Genomic DNA, 21,281 nt, shown 5'->3' on the forward strand with positions numbered 1-21,281 from the left:
TTTTTTTTATTGGAATGGTGTGTTCCTATTTGTGGTTTTCATTCCCATTTGAACCAGGTAGTCATCACCAAAAAAAAAAAAAAAAAGAATCAATTGACACCTCAAATGTTGTTTAGGGTCATATTTCATGTTTAATGTTAGAAGAAAAGGAGGGGGAAGAAGACATTTCTCTGATGCATGTTTTCAAGCCATTTCATGGATACAAACTATTTACAAGAACGAGGACTCGGCCCTCACAAACACATTAGTTAAAAAACAAACAAACAAACAATGACGTTAATAATAATGATTTGATGACTGAACCTTAAAAACGTTTATCCGAACAAGGCAGATAAATATATTTATATGTACAGAATACTGCAACTTATACAAACATGGCGTATTCTATAAATGTCAACATAGGAACGCATTAGACTCGCACAATCGTGGGGACTTTTCAAATGACATCGTCTTTGCTGACTACTGCATCTTCACGTCCACCTTATTGCTCACACTTTCTTCCTTCGCAGCAAGGAGGACGGGTCCAAAGATCGAGTAAGTGAAAGGGGGGGGTGATAGGAAGTTACACACTCAACCAGACATTTCATTAGGTACACCTGCTAATAAAATGTATACGTTTGTGGTAAAAAAAAATTTTGGTCATCACTTCATCGCATGAAGTCAAGCTATTGAAATAATGGCACATTTGGAACGTGCTCATCCAGGCCTTTCATATGAGATATGTGACATAGGGGCGGTTGCTATTTTATTTTATTTTTTACCTTTTACCAGTATGCATTGATTGAGATTTTGGCATTGGCAAATCTTGTCCCATGTGCTATCTTCAGCCCTCCTAAAAACAAATATGCAAAGATTTTCTCACCTAAATGGTGAATATTAAGTAGTTTTGCATTTTATATAAAAAAAAAAAAAAGTTAATGTTTTTAAACATTTGAAAGTAAAATCATATTTAGTTTTTTTTGTTTTCATTTTGGCATCTCAACAACCAAAAAATAGAACAGTCAAAATATATCTCGATCATGGCCACATTTTTGATATTTTCTAGATTTTTTTTTGTTTTTTTTTTTTAACCATTATGTCATTTTATGAGGTTGTATTGACAAATTAATAAACCATAAAACGTTCAACAAGACCATGAATATGCAAGTTGACGTGGTTGGTCGCAATTTCATTTTTTATTTTTATTTTTTGAACTTAGTAACATTAATGGAATGAAAACATTTAACTTACAAATGCTGACAATACTGCATGTAAACTTTTGTTCAATGGCTGCATAAATTAAGAGATCTGTCCTGAGAATTTAGTTTTTAAGTCTCCAAAACTATTCGCAAATTAACCTTTTCATTGATTTTTTATTTTTTTTTGGCAGGGGGAAACTATCCTCCATTTGTCATTGAAAAAAAAAATCGGCTGATAGCCATTTCTATTGCCTTTTCTGAAATACAAATGACGCAAAGCGCTGTCCAATTAAAAAAATAAAAAATAAAAAAAGTGCTCTGGCGCCATCTTTTGGCATCTTGGTGCTTAAGGAACTCTATGATAAAGTGACATTCTCATGTCTCACGAGAAAAGGAGTGCATTAGATGTGCCAAAAAGCTATGTGGAAGTGATAGCTTTTATCAAATGTACAAGTAGTGCTTTGGCGCCAAATTGCACGCAAATATAAAAAAGGAGCATTCATTGAAATTCATGTTAGTGTGCGCACCTGATGGTGTACCTAATGAAGTGGCATGTGAGTTTATATTCCCACTCCTTGTTTTGTAGTTTGAAAATGTTAAGGTTCAGAGACGACCGAGAAGAAACGATAAGAAATAAAGCGGCGAGGCTGTTTAACGAGGAGTATGCGGTACACACGGACGACTAGACGGGAAGAAGGGGGGTGGGGGCCGCTCTACAAGTCCGACTCCGGCATGTCCGGCACCTCGGCCATCAGGTAGCCGATGCCGTAGCGACCGTTGGGCGCGGCGTCCGCCTCGGGACCCCCGCCGCCACCGCCGCTCGGCTTGCGGTAGATGCCGTTGGCGGGCATGGGCGAGGGCGCCTCGCTGGGGGGGGTCTTGGCCTCTAAGGAGGCTGGCGTCGTCGCCCTCGCCGGGCGCGCCGCTCTCCTTGATGATGCGGCCCTTCTTGTAGGAGACGGCCGAGATGCCGCCGGCGCCGTCGTCGATCACGTTGAAGTAGCGCAGCGCGAAGACCACCGGCACGGGCAGCACCGCCACCACCACCAGGGAGATGCACACCGCCACGCCCCACGGGGGGAAGCCCACCCGCTTTTCCTGGGCCTGAAGCAGACCAGACTTGGTTGTTGTAGGAATAATTGTAAATATAAGTTATCATACATTTGCTGCAATGAAGAATTGCTTCTGCTTTGCTCGGCTCTACATTCACATAGCTATGTTATCGAAACAGAAGATGACTCAAGAACCAGATCATCTAATGCAGCAGAATGGTTAGAGCCAGTCTGCTGAGGTCGCCTGTTTTCTGTTAAGGAATGATTGCAAACTTGACCACATGTACTCAGAAATCTTCCACTCACATGCACACACACATAGACAAACAAGTACAGTGTTCCAACTTCCAACTATGTTTTGCATTTAAATTATTCAGGTTGGAACACCGAAGTAACTAGGGGCGTGGAAACCAAATAAAAAGAGAGGGTGAGGAGGGGATTTTCAGAGCGTGCAGTAGTGAATTTTATCAATCAGTTCGTCTCCTCTCTCTTCGCGAGCTTTGAACTGAGTGTCTTCTCTCCTTTTTGTGTTTAATAAATGTCAACCAGGTAAACCTGACTGACGGTTGTTAATACAGAAGAGCAATGCAGACAAACAAGCGGCGAGTAAATGGAAGCCATGTGCATAAGTACTGTACGTGTCGTGTATAAAAGTATCAAACAAAGTAATGTGGTTTGGGTTTAATACAAAATAAGAGGAAAATATAACAAATGTTTGTTTTTTTTAAATTGAATATATTATTAGTCGTGCTACTAATGCATAACAAGGAAATAGTGCATCTCCAATTTTGGGGGTTTAAAAAAATTATTTGTGATGATGAAATGAAGGAAGAATAAAACAAAATGTAGGAAATAAAAGGAAAATAATATTTTACAAATCAGAATATATTATTAAATTAAGCTTTAATAGTTTTAGTACTACAACTGAAATTTTTTTTAATCTCCAATATATCAGGTGTGAGTTTTCTTTGTTTTCGTCATTTTTCCAACTTTCATTTCAAATATAAATAAAATCAAATGATCATTTAAAGGGGACGTCAAATTAAATTAATTATGCTCCATGCTGCCACTCTAGTGTAAACATGACATTCTGCATCACAGGGGGCGGCCATTTTGTCACTTGTTTACGACTTAAAATGACATCACAGTGCCTAAGGGCTCAGGTGAACGACCAATCATGGCTCGCCTGTTTTTCTGGATTTTATCATGTGATGTCATTGCCTGAGCCCTTAGGCACTGTAACGTCAATTTCAGTTGACAAAACGTCCAAGACACAGGTGGATTTTGTTGCTAAATTCATATTCCACAATCGCAATCTTAATTCATATGAAGAAAATGTCTGGCGATGATGTGAAGGCATGCGACCGACCTGCTCCTGTATCCAGGCGCTGTATCCGGGCGGCGTCATGATGAGCTGGACGAAGCTGGAGCCCAGCAGCACCAGCAGCAGGATGGGCGTGATGAACTTCCACATGTAGTAGTAGAAGCGGTACGGCGTGAAGCCCAGCATCTCCTTCAGGTCCTCGAAGAACCTGACGCAAACGGACGTTTTGGATTCAAACGAAGCAAAAAGCAGGACGTTTCCCAACCGTCATGTTCAAAAATGTGATCTGATGCACGTACTTGTCGATGCCGTAGAACCAGGCGATGGCCAAGTTCTCCAGGATGACCACGATGAGCAGCGGCAGCGTGGCCGAGTAGTCGTCGAACATGGTCACAAAGTAGTTGCCCGAGCGCTGCACGAACACCAGGCCGAGGCAGAAGGCCAGCACGCAGCAGCCCACTGCGCCGCGGGGACAGGGTCACAATATTAGGGACAGCAGTTCTTCATGACTGTACTGAAAGCTGATTTTTCAGGTATGTGCATTTTTTTTATTTAGCTCCCTACATTTGAAAAATGGAAATCTGAACTTTCTACTCATTCGGTGCCATTGACGGCTTTAGACGTCAAAGTCCATTTTTACTGGGTTGAATCAGTACTTCTATATATTTTTTTCTTACACAAGTATCTGAGTACTTTGGCCAACTCTGGATATCAATAAATATGTTTCACTGACCAGTCAGGAGCTCCTTGCGCACTTTGAAGGTGTCGATGAGCGGCGTGAGGATGCCCTCGATGGTGCCGAACATGCTGCCCAGGCCCAAGTTGACCAGCATGAGGAAGAACATGACGGACCAGAAGGGTGAGGCTGGGAAGTGCGTCATGGCCTCCGTGAAGGCGATGAACGCCAGGCCCGTGCCCTGCACCGCCTGGTGGGTGGGGGAAAGGGGGATTGTGACAGTGGCTGGTTGACACTTTGTCTTTTCAAAAATAACAGCTTAATGTGGCTTTTTCATGAAAAATAAGATTTTGTGTCACTTGAATACTTTTTTCCCCACAAAATATTCCATGTCATACCATCCATTCCATTATTTTTTTTCTAAAAAAAATAAAATAAAATGAAAAATAATATATTAATATTATTTGTAAAAAAAAAAAAAAAAAAAAACACTTCATTTTATTATTATTATTATCATTATTATTTTTACAATACAACTTTTCATTAATAAAATAACTTCATTTTTGTCAAATTAACACATTTTTCTTGGACAAGAAAAACAAGTTTATTCCCAGAAAGAAAATTCCCCTACTGTCATAAATTCACTGCTGTTTTTTTGTTTTTTTTGGGGGGTGGTTAAAAAAATGTAATCACAAAAATGTCTCTATTTCCTGAGAGTCGAGTACTGGTGTCAGTCTGAAAAAAGTAATATAGAATGTCACTAATTATTATATAGTTATATTCTGATTTTTTTTTTTGTCAGAAAAACTGACACTCATTAGATATAGACTTTTTAAAAGCGTTTTAACTCGAAAAATTATGACTTTATTCTCATACAAATACTATTTTGTTGAGAAAAAACCCCCCACTGATATTGTTGAAATATAATGTTTTTTGCTCACAAAAATCTGACGTGATTCTCATAATATTCTGTTATTATTCTGGGGAAAAACTTTTTGAATGTCATGTATTAATTGGGCATGTCCATACTGCCGTGAGTCAGTCGCCATACCTTGTTGAGCTCGTCCTCGATGCTGCAGGAGTCCAATCCGAGTTTCTTAAAGTTGTCCTCCTTGACTCCTTTGATGATATCGATCATCTGACGGTAGTCGTCCACGCTCACCTTGTGGCTGAGGTTGATGTGGCTGGGTATCAGGTTGGCCTCGATGCCGTTGCCCAGAAGATCGGCAATCTTGTTACTGTTGCTAAAAAAGTGAACACAAAATCCGGTCGATAATTTCTCATGCAGAACGTTACACTTTTCCTTATTTGCGCTTCACTTCCTTCTGACTTTCGCGGCTTCCTAATAAGCCATCGACTAAACGCGAGGAGGCGGAGACTCACAGCGCCACGCATCTGCCGTTCATCATGTTGGCCTTGAAGCCGAGCACGGCGAACACCACCAGGGTGGCCAGCACCGACGTGAAGAAGTTGATGAAGGACACCAGCACGGCGTCAAAGTGGCAGTTGTTGTCGCGCTTGTTGTAGCTGGAGAAGGCGATGACGCCGCCGAAGCCCAGGCCCAGCGCGAAGAACACCTGCGTGGCCGCCTCGCGCCACACCTTCGCTTCCAGCATGATCTCCAGCTGGGGACACACAGGGTGAGATAACTCATTGTTACTTTTAAAGTGTATCTATGTTATTATATATTTGCAAAAATGCTTCACACTCATATGAACTTTAAGTGAACTGCTTTTTTTTTTTTTTTTTTTAGATGAACTGTACCAGACAGTGTGGCTGTGTTTAAAATGACTCACACCATCTGGGGCAGAAGCGAAAACGAGAACTTTCATTGCTAATGGATAATCACATGCTTATTTGCAACACACTTACATCCAAGCAGACAGATATGTTATTTTATGATAATGCAGCGTTTCCCCACCCCTTAATAGTGCAACTATTATTTCTTGTAACCGGATAGGAAATCATCCCCAATAAAAAGAGAGGACGCAAAAGAATTGCATCTTTGACAGCTTGTACCTGGCAACTCTGCTCTCCTCGCTGCAAGTAAAAACGAATAAGTCTTGTTTTCTCATCCTTGTGTTGTCATTTTTATATGTTTTGGTGTGTAAAACTAACACTCATGTTATAAAATGAAAAAGTCTCCATAAGAAGGGAGGACGAGGGTCACACTGAGGGTTGGCTTGAAGGGACACTTTTCAACAGTGAAAAGTTAATATTTTGTCCAGAATGAATTTGATACCTTCATTATTTTTCATGTACAATTAACACTTTTAAAAAGAAATTTTTCTACTTGCTGTCGACTGATGATGAATCACCTGTGCTGAAAAAGTAGGTCAGTAAACTGAGCAAAGATGGTCGTTACCTACTTCCTGAGTACATGTGATGTCATCCTTAGTCGGCAGCAAGTAGAAAAATTACTTTTTAAAAGTATTAATTCTACATGAAAAATAATGAAGTTACCACATTAATTATCGACAAAATACTAACTTTTTTACTGCTAAAAATGGCTCAATGAGTCTAGTATACCTTTAAAATGAAAATTCAAGGTGAATTTCTTCAATAAGTTAATTCTACTACACATTTTCTACTACTACTATTTTCTACTACCATGAGTTTACCTTTTAAATAAGAAGTAAATAAAAAGAAATAAATAAAAAGCCTAAACATTATTTTAAAATTACAGCTTTTTTTTTTTTCCTTAGAAGGAAAAAAATAGTACACTTTTTTTTAATAATGTGATTTTTCTGAGTACTGCTGTGAATTATTTGTTTTTTTGTAGCACTTTTATATGTAGATGGCTGATCTGGCTGCATGACAAAAGAGGGCGTCAGAGCACCACAGAAGCGTTCGTAGTTCAGTCTTTCCTGTGAATTATATCAAACGATAACGCTTGTTTCCATGGCGATGGAAGCTGCTGCAGAATCAGCCTTCAAAGCTGATTGGTGTGCTATTGTTGAGATGTCACCCAATCAAAGCAGTGAAAGCACAGACTTTTTTTTTTTGTCCAGACAGTTTTTTTTTCTCTTACACAGGGTTATTTTGATGTATTGAAAGAAACATCACTTTAAAACCAGTTTCTATAAGCAGATTGTTTGATCATTTTCCTGTTAAACTGAAAATGTGACACCTTAATGCTCGCTGTTGCGCGAAGAGAGTTGGACACCAATTCCAACACTGCGCCTTACCTTGGGCGTGAACATGTGGCGAATCCCGTCCATGGAGCCCTCCAGGAGTAGCGAGCGAACCAGGAAGCAGATCAGCACCACGTAAGGGAACAACGAGCTGAAGTACATCACCTGAAAGAGCAAGCACAGCGCAGGTCACCAAAATATTCTAAATTAACAAACGAACTTTACATTTTGTTGAAATCAGGGAAAATTTTAAGGACTGCTTTTTGTCTCGAAAGAACCCATGGAAAATGTCTAAAATGAGCCTAAAATGTCCGTTTCTACTTTTTTGGGTGGATCTATGATAGCCATTTCATATTGGTAAGCAACTTCAATGCTGCAGGGGGGCACATATGCCCGTGCACTTCCGAACCAGATATATGACAAAAAATGCGAATGAACAAGAAACCATCATTAAGTGCAAGAACTCATTTTGTGCATTTTTTATTTGTATTTTTTCAGAAAAGCAAGTGACTCAAAACATTAATTTTATTGAGGACTCATGTTTGTCCTGCATATTATTCCAAATCCACACAAAAAATATTAGATCTTTCTCATGTTGTTGTATAGGGCACTAAGATCCAGCCATGTTTGCCATCTAGTGGTGATGAGTGATATTGCAACTTAAAACTACAGTTGACACATGTTCGCAGTTCTGTGAATTCACAAATTTGCAGATTTTATTTATTTTTTATTTTTCTCCGATATTTTTCCTTCCTACATTTTTTGAAGAGTTTCTTGTGTTTGTACAAAACAAAAACATATGCTCAGTTGCTCATTCCTGCTCTAATATGACCACTTTCCTCAATGAAGTAATCGAAATTTATTATTTCCAAATTGATAATCAGATTAAAGCTATTTATCCTACTCACTGTGCTAAATACAGTATTGCGAAAAGAATGAGTCGCCCTAGAAAAGGAAAGTAGTTCAGTTTGTTGAATGAAAACGCTTTCGTGAGTACTCTGCCAAAAGACACACCCCCAGGTAGTTGCTAAGTCATTTACGGGAATTACCGGGAGGTCACGACAGCCAACACGCCCTGCGGTCAAGAGTTAATTTAATATTAAATAAATGCGCAATGCAAACATACACAAGACAGGACAGGTAAGTTACACACACTTTCATTCGGGAAATGCAGACAAGTAAACAATTAACGCCATTTTTTATGTACAAAGGAACTTTTTTTTTTTTTTTGCTAGCAAATTTTGCAGGCATTTTATTCTGGAGTTTAGTCAGATTATACTTGACCACACTTTCATATGTGTACAATTGTTGAGTCCAGTTGTGTTGCACTAAGTTAGCATGCTTTGCTAAGTTTGGTACTGCGTTAATTGAGCAAGTGCAAGTCAGACTAATATTGCATTACTGTGTCCACCTTTAGGTTGTTTTGATAACATTCATGTATGCTAATGTAACAAGTAGTTTGTAAAGGCACTTTTTACCTTTTAAAGGAGTAATCAGATTACTTTTTCAAGGTAGATGTGGCTACATTGCTGCTGAGTGAAACAGACACTGGAGACTGAATTTCCCAATAATTGGAGAGGGCGACTGAACCAACAGTCACAAAACTTTGTTGAAAGCTCCAACCACAAGCTAACCTCACAAGCCATTAATTGTGATTCACTCAAGGGAGTTCTTCACATTATCAATCTGGAACTTCACTTGGCAGATCCGTTCGGGAAAGGAGGGACATTCTGTACGATATTTTGAGCTGATTGGACAATGCGGCATCTCGTGCGCGTTTGTTTTGACCAATCACGTCAATAGATGAAAATGTCGTCATTGGTCTTGCCTTGGGGGGAAAAGAAAAAAAAAAAAAACACACAAACATCTTTACCACATAAAAATGCACAAACGCCTCTTGCTGTTCAACATTCAACAAGGAAACGGTGTGTTCTGCGAGAACAGAATTAATTGCAGCGTCCATTCGTCTGCTAGGTTTGTTTGTTTGCCCCGCCGCCATTGGCGCTTCTTGGTTTCGTCCTGCCCTAAACAACGCCTGATTGGTCCGACCTAAAAAAGGTCGGTTGCAAAGGTATCAGCGGGAGCTGTACAAAATGTATTTCTCGTCGTACTTGTGAACAAATACAGCTTGCTGGCAAGGTTAACCGCACGCAATAACGAAAACAAACTAAAAACTAAAAAAAAAAAACTAAAATCGGACATCTGTCCTATGTTTATCTGTCCCGTTTGTTAATCAAAAAGACCAGTTTGCCTTTGAAATGAGCCTGATAAGATTTACAAAGTATTCCTCTTTGCTAAACCAAGCTGCCCCTTGTCAGCCTCCCTCCGTCCTCACCATCTCTGACAATCAAGCCAAGCCGAAAGAGCGCGTGTAACCATGGCAACCAGATCCCTTTCACGCCCACCCACGCTCACACAAGGATATTCCTTGCAGAAGGGGGAAAAAAAAAAAAAAAAAAAAAGTCTTTGTGCACACGGGAGGAGGAGAGACTCCATTAATATTCTTTTGTGCTCACACTTGCAAGATGCCTCGTGGGGGCTACGACATGGAAAGTTTGGACTCAGAATCTTACCCCAAAACCTGTCTAGACACACCCAAGTCAATTCTTTATATGTTGTCTTTAGGGATTATTTCCAATTACAATAGTGACGGCACAAAAATAGACCAGAGTGTCAGCGGGAGATAGCGTCTTGACAATGGCAGTGGCTATCGGCCGCATTTCAAGCCACGGAGGCCAGACGGGGAACGGTCTCAAGATGGCATCCATCTTGTTTTGTCTTGGCCTGCCACATTGGACGGGGGCACAAAGAGCAAGACAAAAAAAAAAAAAGGCCGTCTGGCAGAGTTCCAGGTCCCACCTTAACGACGCAATTTGGACCAAAATGAGAACGAGAACATAACAAGATTGCGCTAAAATGATTGATGACACATGATAAGGTACATCGTTAGTGCATGCTGTAGTCGAGGTGTGACGTAAGAAGAGGGGATCAAACCAAATTCAAACGTCAAAAACATCAAAGCTTTCCTCTCCTAAGATTAAACGCTGTGCCCATTTTTTCCAATTAGCTCCGGCTTGACCCCCGAACATCCAGCGGCTAATACCTGTCATATGACAAACAATGGAATGATTAGAAAAAACGGAGGTACGCTCAGGTCTTAATCCTTCCGGATGGTAGTCACGTTACTGTCAGCTTTGATGCTGGAGGTCAGCGTAGGTAGCAGGTGAGCTTAAGGATGAATCCCTCCAGGAAAATCACATGAGCGATCAAGGATGACACTTCGTAACATCATTTTACAATGTTGTTTTTTTTAAACTACCACTTTGTTCTCATAACATTGAGCCTTTTTAGAGCTGCATAGTTTTGCAACTTTAAACTTTATTCTTCTTTTTGTAATAATTCTTTATTCTCTGACTATTGTTACTTAATTCTCATAGCATTTTTTATTCCCTGTAATATTACTACCTGATTGTCATAATGTGCCTTTCCTTGATTAACATTACTTTTTTCAGAATACAATATTCTCGTAATATAATTGCAACTATTTTCTTATAATATTATGATTTTAACCTCTTTTTTTGCAATATTCCAATTCAACATAACATTACCCCTTTTTTGATCTCATAACTTAAAGGCCCAGTATGCCAGTTTCACTCAGGAAAATGTACTTTTTAAATACAGGATTTAAACAAACAAACTACTTCTCAATTTACAGATCAGGGCTTGTCTTCATTTCTGGTGGTGATTTTGTCCTCTTATGACGATTTCATATCATTACAACTTTTGCTGGCGGTTGACTAACTTTTCCAGAAAATTGGGACAGTATTGTCAGACATTTTACAATATATTTTGGAGTACTGAAACTATTTTAAAACTGTGACAGCATTGCAATTTTTTTTCAATATCATTATTCTCGTACAATGACGTTTTTATGTGAATATAACTTTATTCACGTTTCTTCGGGGGGGTTTGTACACTACCTACTTCATTGCAACTTCTTTTTGTAAAATTCTAACTTTATACTTTTAAAATTACAGTATTTTTTTCTGAATAATACAATTTTATTCTCATAAAATTGCAACTTTTCTTCACAATACTATGCTTTATTCTCAATGTATTTTTTTTCTTTGAAATATTACAAGAAAAAACTTTTTTTTTTTAACTGAAGGCGGTACTAATTATGAACTTTTTTTTTTTTTTAAAGAATATTTCAATTTATTATTGAGACATTGTAACTCTTGGATAATATTACGAATGTAACTTTTTTTTTTTTTTTTTTTTTGCAATATTGCAACTTTACTTTTGTACCTATACATGCTTGTAAACTTCTGACTTTATTACTAACTAAGCATAATTGAGCAATCCGAGTGCGTGCCTGTAGACAAGGCATCCATACAGTTAGCGCTCCGTAATCTTCTGCCTTAATGTGAGCTAACGAGGTGTGAGAGGATTTCCCAAACACTTTGCAAGAAATGGCCTTTTGTTCTATGGACACTGCTCCCAATATCCAACACTACATTTAACCTGGCTATGTAGGCCGAGACCTTTCCCCCGGTTCCCTTTAAGAGCAGACAAGGTTAAGCATACCTTCCCGGAAGACTGGATGCCCTTGATCATGGCCAGGCAGACCATGGACCAGGCGGCCAGTAGGCACAGCGTCATCTTCCAGTTGAGTCCTCCGCTCTCGGAGATGCTGTCGGAGATGTCCAGGGCCTCGCGGTACCAGTAGTAGGTGGTGGCTGAGCTCTTCTCACACTCGGGCACCACAACTGTACGGTAAAAAGGAGCTTTGTAACTTCAATATGTTTTTAGTGTCTTAACGTTTTGTTTTAATTTAATACTATTAATTCTTACAACATGCCATTTTATCCTCTTTCATCACCTTATAATATTCTTTCGTAACAATTATTATTTTTTTTTTACATATCTTACACGTGCTGTTCTTGTTCTTGACCAGTGGGCACTCGTGCCATGGCAGCGGTTGCTGGAAGGACTGTGAGAAGTAGAAGAGGCTCCAGCTGATGATGACATTGTAGTAGAGAGCCACAAAGAAGCACACCTGCACAGAACGTCTATTATTGGAGGCGGAGCCATTAGGGAGGCCGGGTGTCAGAAAAGGAAGACATGTTTGAAGGATGCCTTGATTTGTGCCACAGTAAATGTTGCCTTTTTAGTTAGCAACAGAATTCAAATTGGGATTTCAAGTCTTGGCGCTATTTGTGGTTAGGGATGTAACGATATCCAAATGTCACGATACAATATTATCACCATATGAAGCTCACGATATTGTGTGGAGGTTGGCGATATTTTTAAAAAAATGAGCTCATACTAAAAAAAAAAAAAAAAAAACAATATTGTGCTTTTGTACATAACATCAATATTATGTTATTAGCATCATGTTTTATTATTATTATTATTATTATTATTATTATGTTATGTTGTTAATGCACGCACACGTTGTTCCTCCACATATCGACTTGTTTCACAGGCATATTATGTTCGCCTTCATCTGACAATTAGTGTAGATTTTAAACATAGAAGGGCCAAAACATCCCTAATGAAAATTAAATTGCACTAAAAACTAGCCACCAGAGGGTGCTAGAACTGCACAAATGGAAATCAACCAAGCTTATTTGAACAGATGTTTCCATTTAAATATTGTGACCATGACGACGACGATATTGTGGCAGTTTTAATATCACAATATCACGATATTGCGCTTATCGTTGCATCCCTATTTGTGGTTGTAAAAAATAGTTGTTAAAAGGACAGTGCAAGAATTAACCACATTTCCTTATCAAACCAGTGACATCATCCTTTTACATATTACAGCTAGCTTGTTACTGGCTGGCTAACATCATTAAGAAAAAGGGATTACTTATTACATAGCATTCGATATAATTAATCTTCTTACTGAACATTACAGTTATCGCATTAGTGGCTAAGGTCGTTAAGAAAATGGTAAGATATTACTATTTGTCCAAACAAGCTAGGTCAGTGGCAGTGCGGCAATTTGTAGGCCAGCTAGCAAGCTAACGTTTCCAGCCATAGGACAGCGCGGGACTCACCACGCAGCTAGCGAAGCCGATACCCCCCAGTCGAGGGCTGATGTAGTTCCACACGCCGATGCTGCCTCGACGGATGCGCTGACCCACTGCCAGCTCCAGGAAGAAAAGCGGGATGCCAATCAACACCAGCAGGATCAAGTAGGGCACCAGGTACGCCCCTGATGGTAAAGAAAATAACACGTACAGTTTTTTAAAAAATAAATAAATAAATGAATAAATAAAATACAAAATAAAAAAAGATAATACATTAGCGGTCGACTAATTGACATCAATTATCAATTGTTTTTGATAATCAATTAATCATTTAGAGACCTAAAATTGTCCAAATCATTAGCATTTAAGCCTCGTAATAGTAAATATTCCTTTTTTTTTTTTAAATCAGTCCTGCAAGAAAGGACACTGATTATCATTGTGTTGAATCGAAACAGCAGCCAGTTCAGGGTGTACCCCGCCTACTGCCCGAAGCCAGCTGGGATAGGCTGCAGCACCCCCGTGACCCTTGTGAGGAGCAAGCGGTTAAGAGGATGGATGGATGGATGGATGGATGGATGGATGGATGGATGGATGGGTGGATGGAAATAAGACATATTGGCAAACATCGGCTTTTACTTTGGAAAACAATGATCAACATTTTTGCTTCTATTGAACCATAAAAATATTGTTTTTGCATTTTCTGCATGTCAATTTGAAAAGATGTCCATGTGTTTTAATCCGATTCTTCAATTAATCGAAAAAATTAATTAACAGAATAATCGATGATTAGAATAATCGTTAGTTGCAGGCTGAAAATAGGGCCCCAAATGTTTACTAATTACAGCAACACTCTTTATTATCGAAAACAATTACCTCAGTTCGGTTTTGGTTTAGCTGAAGGAAATTTTGGCTCCAGTGGTTAATTTGCCTAACACAATAGAAAAGGTGAATTTCTTGCTTCTGATGTTTTGTTTTGTTTTTTCTTCAAATCTGAATTACTTTTAGGTTATTTTTTTTCAAGCTAAGATAATAACATACTAGCATAGCATTGGCAAGGCAAGGGCAAGTACACGTGGCATCTGTTTTGTCCTGAATAAAACTTGGGGCCCAAATTCAACTAATCCTAACCCTAGTTATACTTAGAAACCATTTTTTGACCTATTTTAACAGGAAGTCGGTTGCTTTTCAGGTGCATACATGTGAAAGCACCCTTTTTAAAACTAACAACACAGACTTCTCTCCTATGATGCGAGTGGCTTGTCTTCAATGTGGTTTCCATCAAATACCAGTAAACTTAAAGATGGAGTCAAAAATGACTCATAGTGGGATTACTCAGCGAGAAGTCCTCTCTAGAATTAAAGTCTGTAACAAGTTAGCTTTTGGTGTACTTCCGCCGGCACTCGAAACCACCAAAATCAGTTAAAGCAGCATTGCATCACACCTTTCAAAAGTACATACATGATGAAAGCACACAGTCTTTTTCCTTACACACTCGGACACACAAAATTATGTTAGCATTGTTGATATTTTTAGCGACACGTCATGGCATTGCACAATCTGGCCACGTGTGTATTGTATGACTGTTAGTTTAATCCTTGTCCAAATAGGGTTTTGTTTATTGTTTCCCCAGGCAGGATGTTCTTCGTTTAAGTCACACTGCCCCTCCCAGGTGTGCATGTTGTCTTAACAATTAGATCATCTTATTCTATTTCATTCCGGGGAGAGGCTGACACATCAATCAGCATCAAACCCACACCCACATCCCAGGTGGTCTCCCATTGTCTTTCCAAAGGCAAACAATCTGATATTAGCACCTTTTATCTTGCCCCCAAAATAGCCTCTGCAGTACGGTAGTCCAAGTCGTGGTTAAATGTGCTCCAAGCGCTCAGAGCAATTGGCATGGTTGCTCTGATTCAACGTAAACATTACTAACATAATTTATTTCATTTTATAAATAGCTCATTTTTTATTCCATCCATCCATTTTCTGAACCACTTATTGTTTTAGTTCAAGTTAGGGCTGCTCGAATATTAAGACAATATTAATTACGATTAATTTGCTAATAATTGAAATCATAATTAAAACACTGTATTTGTTTTGGTACAAAATAAGAAAATGTTCAAATATGTAAAAAAAAATCTATATATTAATGCAAAAAAAATTGCTTTGAAACATTATAATTATGCAATTTCCTTTTTGAACCAAACAAGATTTATTAATTTAGTCATTTTAAAATAAAAAAGGTGCAAATATATAAATTTAAACAGCTCAAAACTAGTATTAATAATCTTTTATTTTTGCCTATGATTATGTCGATTTGCTGTATACTGGAGTATAATAATTGAAATTGTAATTGAATTTTGATTAATTGCACAGCTCTAGTTCAAGTGATATTTTGAAGTTGTACAGTCTTATTTAATATTTTTGTCTATATGACACTCATGCTCTGATTGAGAAAGAAAATCGTTGCAGAAGTACGGACCAAAACCTGGAAAAATGCACTTGAAGTACAGTGGGAATTACTACTTTCCTCCGAAAGTGGTGTTTATTTATTAACTAGTGGAGCCATCTGTTAATTTAAGGGAGAGACGCTAATTGTTGTTAAAGATGCCATACAGGAAGATCATCTTTTCTCTTAATTTTTTTTCTTATTTTTTCTGTTCATATTATGAAACTACAGTATGAATTGTTGCCCCTGTGTTCAACTGTACACTATTTCTTGAAATAAAATGAAATGATGATGATGATGATCTTTAATACTGCACAGGAAAAAAAAAAAAAAACATTCATTTACTCTGATTCTTTGTGTGCTGCTGTTTTGGTTAGCAACAGTTTGTTACATGCTGGTTGCCTCGCAGGAGAGCATTCTTCTTCCATTCTCACTTTGCTGGTCGTCAACCAGCAGATGAATCACTCATTGACTAAACCTAAAGTTGTACAGTAGCCCTAAATCCGTTTTTCCACTCAGGTCTGTGCTTTCTTAAAGAGACAGTAGCGCCCGGTCTGTGTCACCATGAAAGGAAATTTGTACCTTTTTAATAGATGAAAGCATAATGACGTATATATGAACTACACTGAGGTTTCTGGTGTGTGTTGTGATGGCGCTGCTGAAGTCCCAGACGTGTCGTTTTAATCCAATTACGCTCGGACGCAGCGGGGTGACCAGAGCTGTTTAAAACGGGCCTGACTCTCTGGCTGACTCATGGGAACGACCTGACTCACAGCATGAGTGTGCCGGGCACCTCACTGTACAAAAGTAGAACAGTAACGTCATGTTACATGTATTGTATAATACTTGAACTCGGCTGTTCCATTGCCGTGAGCCTTCTCTGGCTTAGAAATTCCTTACCTATGGCACCCTGTTAGCACACAGGATTCAACTCATAAATACTCTATGTGCCACATACAGTATTTATTAGTTGTTAATTGGCAGACCTTCTTCCGCAAAAAGGTTCCACGCCCGTGTTGTCAATATTTTGGCATCCATTAAGTAGTTCAGCTGAGAAAATACAGTCCTCTGCTCGTTGCTATTATCATTTATTTATTCATTTATTTATTTATTTTATTAATTTAAATTTACATCTCTTACATAAATCTAGACAGACTTGTCAGAACTAATGAGTAGTTTAGCTGCCCAAAACATACACATGGTCGCACATAACATTGTGGAGCGACCAGCTACGAGTCTATCGACCACTAATCTCTGTTTAATACAACATCTCTACTTAATCTAAGATCTGCAACAGACTTGTCAGAACTAATGAGTAGTTTAGCTGCCCAAAACATACACATGGTCGCACACAACATTGTGGAGCGACCAGCTACGAGTCTATCGACCACTAATCTCTGTTTAATACAAAATTTCTGACCTTTTCTCTGGTCTCCTGACCATTTAAACCTCACGACTCTGGCAAGATTCTGAAGTACCTGGTTAAGGCGAAGGGTAATGGGATATTTATAAGGCTTTAGGTGAATGAATGAGTATAAATTTACACGTATTTGCACGCACGCGCGCACGCACGCAAACGCACGCACGCAAAAAAAAAAAAAAAGAGCAATGATGACAAGACGTTGAATCGGTAAGACTACCGAATGAACAATTCTGAGCTCTTTTAAAAAAAAAAATAACAATAATAATAATAATAATAATAATAATAATAATAATAATAATACAAAATTTCTACTTAATCTAAAATCTGCGACAGACTTGGGAGAACTAATGAGTAGGTTAAGCTTCCTACAACATACTCATGGCCACACACAACATTGTGGAGCAAGTTGCAACCAGCTATGACTCTATCGACCATTAATATCTGTTTAATACAGACTTGGCAGAACTAATGAGTAGTTTAGCTGCCTGCAACATACACATGGTCGCGCACAACATTGTGGAGCGACCACTTCAGAATCTACTGGAGCACAAACGGTCATTTCACTCACCTCCCCCATTCTTCTGGCACAGATAGGGGAACCTCCAGACGTTGCCGAGACCTACGGAGAAGCCCACCTGGGCCAGGATGTACTGCAGTTTGCTGTTCCAGGCCGGGCGCTCCTCCTCCTCTTCCTCGTCGCCGTCGGAGCCGCCCTCCTCCACATCGCGCTCCTTGCCGTCGCCGTCATGGCTGCTAATGATCAACGAGCTCTTCTTGAAGGATTCGTCGCAGGCGTCCTCGTTGGAAAGCAGGTCCCGGGCCGACTCTGTGACATCGTCGTCAAGCTCTCTCTTGACGGCTTTGCTGTTTTTGGGCATTTGATAAACGCAAACGAGGGCTGCCAAGTGCTTGTTGTCGTTGTGTTAAGGTAGCTCGATTGTCCCGCTTTTCAACTTTTCAGTTTGTTTGAGTCTGTAGGATTTCGGGAAAGAAGTTGAAAGATGTTCTTAGTTCGTCATTATCACCGGATCTGTGGAGCACAATGGGGAAATTAATCAGTAGCCAAATTGAACACATTTAGTTTTCTCAGTCACAATCTTCCTCGGTTCACAAACAATTTACGAACAAAATTTTTGAAGAAATATTGCCTCAGTTCACGCAGTATGATTCAGTTCATGAACTGCACTCAGTATGGTTTCAAAGAACCTAATCCTGTTAGCAATAGTGTTACGAGGAAGCCTATTTGCATTACTGTTGGGGGGAAAAAAAGAAAGTAGTAATACTGTAGCTAAGCATGTGTGGTGTTTTGAGAACTTACTGCCCAGTTTGTTTTGGCAAAATCTACCATCTATACTACTCTCCCGAACAAAGAGGCAATAAAGGAGTGACTATTCTTTAGGAGTGTGACGATATATCGATATCGTGATAAATCGTGATACTTTGTCTCCCTATATATAATATATATATATATATATATATATATATATATATATATATATATATATATATATATATATATAGAGAGAGAGAGAGAGAGAGAGAGAGAGAGAGAGAGAGAGAGAGAGAGAGAGAGAGAGAGAGAGAGAGAGAGAGAAAGAGAGAGAGAGAGAGAGAGAGAGAATCGTGGTTGGATTTTAGTTTGGTTTTGGGTGTTTGTGTTGTCTTTTGTCCAGTTTTGTCTCCCCTAGTCTCGTCACTGTTAACCTTGTCCACCTGTGTGTCTCTCTCCTCCCCGTTTGTGTGACCTAATTCGTGCCCTCTGCGTTTCCCAGGTGTGTCTGGTTATTGTCTCATTAGTGTTGGTATAGGAAGGGAAGGGAGTGGTGTTTGTCTCACGCGGGTGTGGGAGCATTGTATGTTGTATTGCAGTTTTGTCATTTCTAGTAAGTCTTCCCAGTTTTCCCAGTCACGCCAAGTCTTCCCAGTCACGCCAAGTCTTCCCAGTCACGCCACGCCACGCAAAGTCTTCCCAGTCATCCATGCCATGTCATCCATGCTATGCCCTGTCTGCCCACCTTCATCATACCAAGTCTGCTCCACGTAATGAATAATCAAAAAGAGCTTGCTGGTGACCGCTTAGCAAGGCTATAATATACAAAATTTTAGGATTTTGCAAAACAGATTCATTCTCAGAACAGATTAAAATCATTAACCGAGGTTCTGCCGTACCTACGACTTTAATGCCATGCACATAGCGTTAGAATTTGGGCACATGAACACATTCAGGGTGTCTTCGGTTTACGAATTTGCGAATTTGTTCACAAGTCGGAACACTCGTAGACAATCACTAGTCTACCCTAATGGGTAAAATAATATCAGATTTCAGATGTAATCAACTTGTATTATTCTCTCATTTTCTGGGATTTGCTCAACAAGCTTTGAAATGCCAAGTTCTTTTCCTTTTAATATAGTTAATATGAGCAATCACACATACGTAATTCTTTTTTTAATTGTATATTTCACAACCAGACAGCCATTCTCTAAAGCACTTCTATAGAGTCACGGATGAGCTGAAGCCTAATGCAAGCTGACTTTGGGCGAGAGGCGGGGTACACCCTGGTTGCCAGCCAATCACAGGGCATATATCGACAAACAAGGATTCCCACTCACATTTAAGATTGGAACAACAAATCTTCTTTGGACAATTGTAGAGTCTCCAATGAAGCTGTATACTTTTGTAAGGTGGGAGGAAGCCAAAGTAGGCAGAGAAAACCCACGTAAACACGGAAGAGAACATACAAATGTGAACCCAGGACCTCTCATCACCGGTGAGGGAGGCGTCATGGCCACAAATTCACCTTGCTGCCTCATATTTAATGATACATCAACTTAACAGTAAATTCTATGAATATATAAATATAAAGAACGTATCACAACAAAGCAATAAATAAATTATAATTAGAAAGTTAATTAAATAAGGAATTTTAGAGGGGCAGAAGTTAAATTCATGCAAAAAAAAAATAAATACAAGAGGACTCATTTTAATGTAAACATAGGGCGGTCAGGATTAAAGAAAGCGGGTCATACTATGTCCACGATTCCCTTCTTACCCACCACCCCTCCACCCGTCAAAATGCCTACCTCTACAGAGAACTGACTACAAGCAATAATAATGACATAATAATGACAATCAATCAATTTGATTAGCAAAAGCAGTCTTTTTTTGATAGTCTCAGACTGTGCAGGTGTACCTAATAAATTGTCTGATGGTGGCTGAGTGATGATGATGATGTGGGGGGGGGGGAAGAGACCCAAGGGTGTGGACGACGCACCACGCGCAGCATCAGGCCATTTTGTTCATATTCCTTTCTCCTTTGCGGAACACAAGGATTTAGAACACAAGGATTAGGCCGATTAATAGATTTACATAGTTGCAGATTAGCTCGCTTTTCCTCGGAGGATGCTGAGTAACCTTCAATGCGGCGAGGAAGGAATCGTTATTTAACCCGCAAGGCACCACGCATGATGTCTTAACCGGGGCCTAAGTGTGGAAAAATGACGCTACAGCCTATAAATCGTTTAAAAATATATCCCGTAATTAATATGAATTAATAAAATGCCACGTGGTTCGTTGCCGTTTATGAGCCTTGCTAACCCGAGGCGCCCACATGTGATATTTCATCATCCCATCACGCGCGCGCACGTTGGTACCCTAGTCCATGCCTAGTCTGTCTCACGTGCACGCGCTCGCACGCACACACATATCCAGGATGCTCCGAAGCGGGAACTCACCTAATGTAGATGTGTGGGGGAAAGGCAGAGAAGAAGCGGAGTCGTCTCAAGGGATGAAATTGTGAGAGCGCATACACGGGGCGGACATTATCACTGGTTCTGAATGCATCCAAAGTAGGTGTGTTGTGTTTGGTGGTCGGTGGGTGACTGGCGTGGTTGGTGCGACGCCGTTTCTTCGTCTGCCAGCCGGCACGGACCACTCCGTGGAAATTGGGGGGTGCTGGCGCTCACTTCCACCGTCGTCAAATTATCGCATCCCAGTTTCTAATCCG

At 39.5% G+C, this 21,281-nt stretch overlaps 1 protein-coding gene across 1 annotated transcript; it reads right to left on the bottom strand.

Annotated features, from left to right (window-relative positions):
• Positions 1 to 106: 106 nt before the first annotated feature.
• On the bottom strand, positions 107 to 21,177 carry slc6a15 (solute carrier family 6 member 15). Its single transcript, XM_077517196.1, is given in 13 exon segments — positions 107 to 2,075; positions 2,077 to 2,282; positions 3,600 to 3,762; positions 3,854 to 4,013; positions 4,288 to 4,480; positions 5,282 to 5,474; positions 5,614 to 5,855; positions 7,419 to 7,529; positions 11,952 to 12,133; positions 12,297 to 12,423; positions 13,433 to 13,590; positions 17,846 to 18,307; positions 21,010 to 21,177. Coding segments are annotated over 12 exon segments (2,229 nt in total). The 5' UTR covers positions 18,156 to 18,307; positions 21,010 to 21,177; the 3' UTR covers positions 107 to 1,891.
• Positions 21,178 to 21,281: the final 104 nt, after the last annotated feature.

The sequence above is a fragment of the Festucalex cinctus genome, chromosome 3, assembly GCF_051991245.1.
Source record: "Festucalex cinctus isolate MCC-2025b chromosome 3, RoL_Fcin_1.0, whole genome shotgun sequence".
Taxonomy (NCBI): Eukaryota; Metazoa; Chordata; class Actinopteri; order Syngnathiformes; family Syngnathidae; genus Festucalex; species Festucalex cinctus.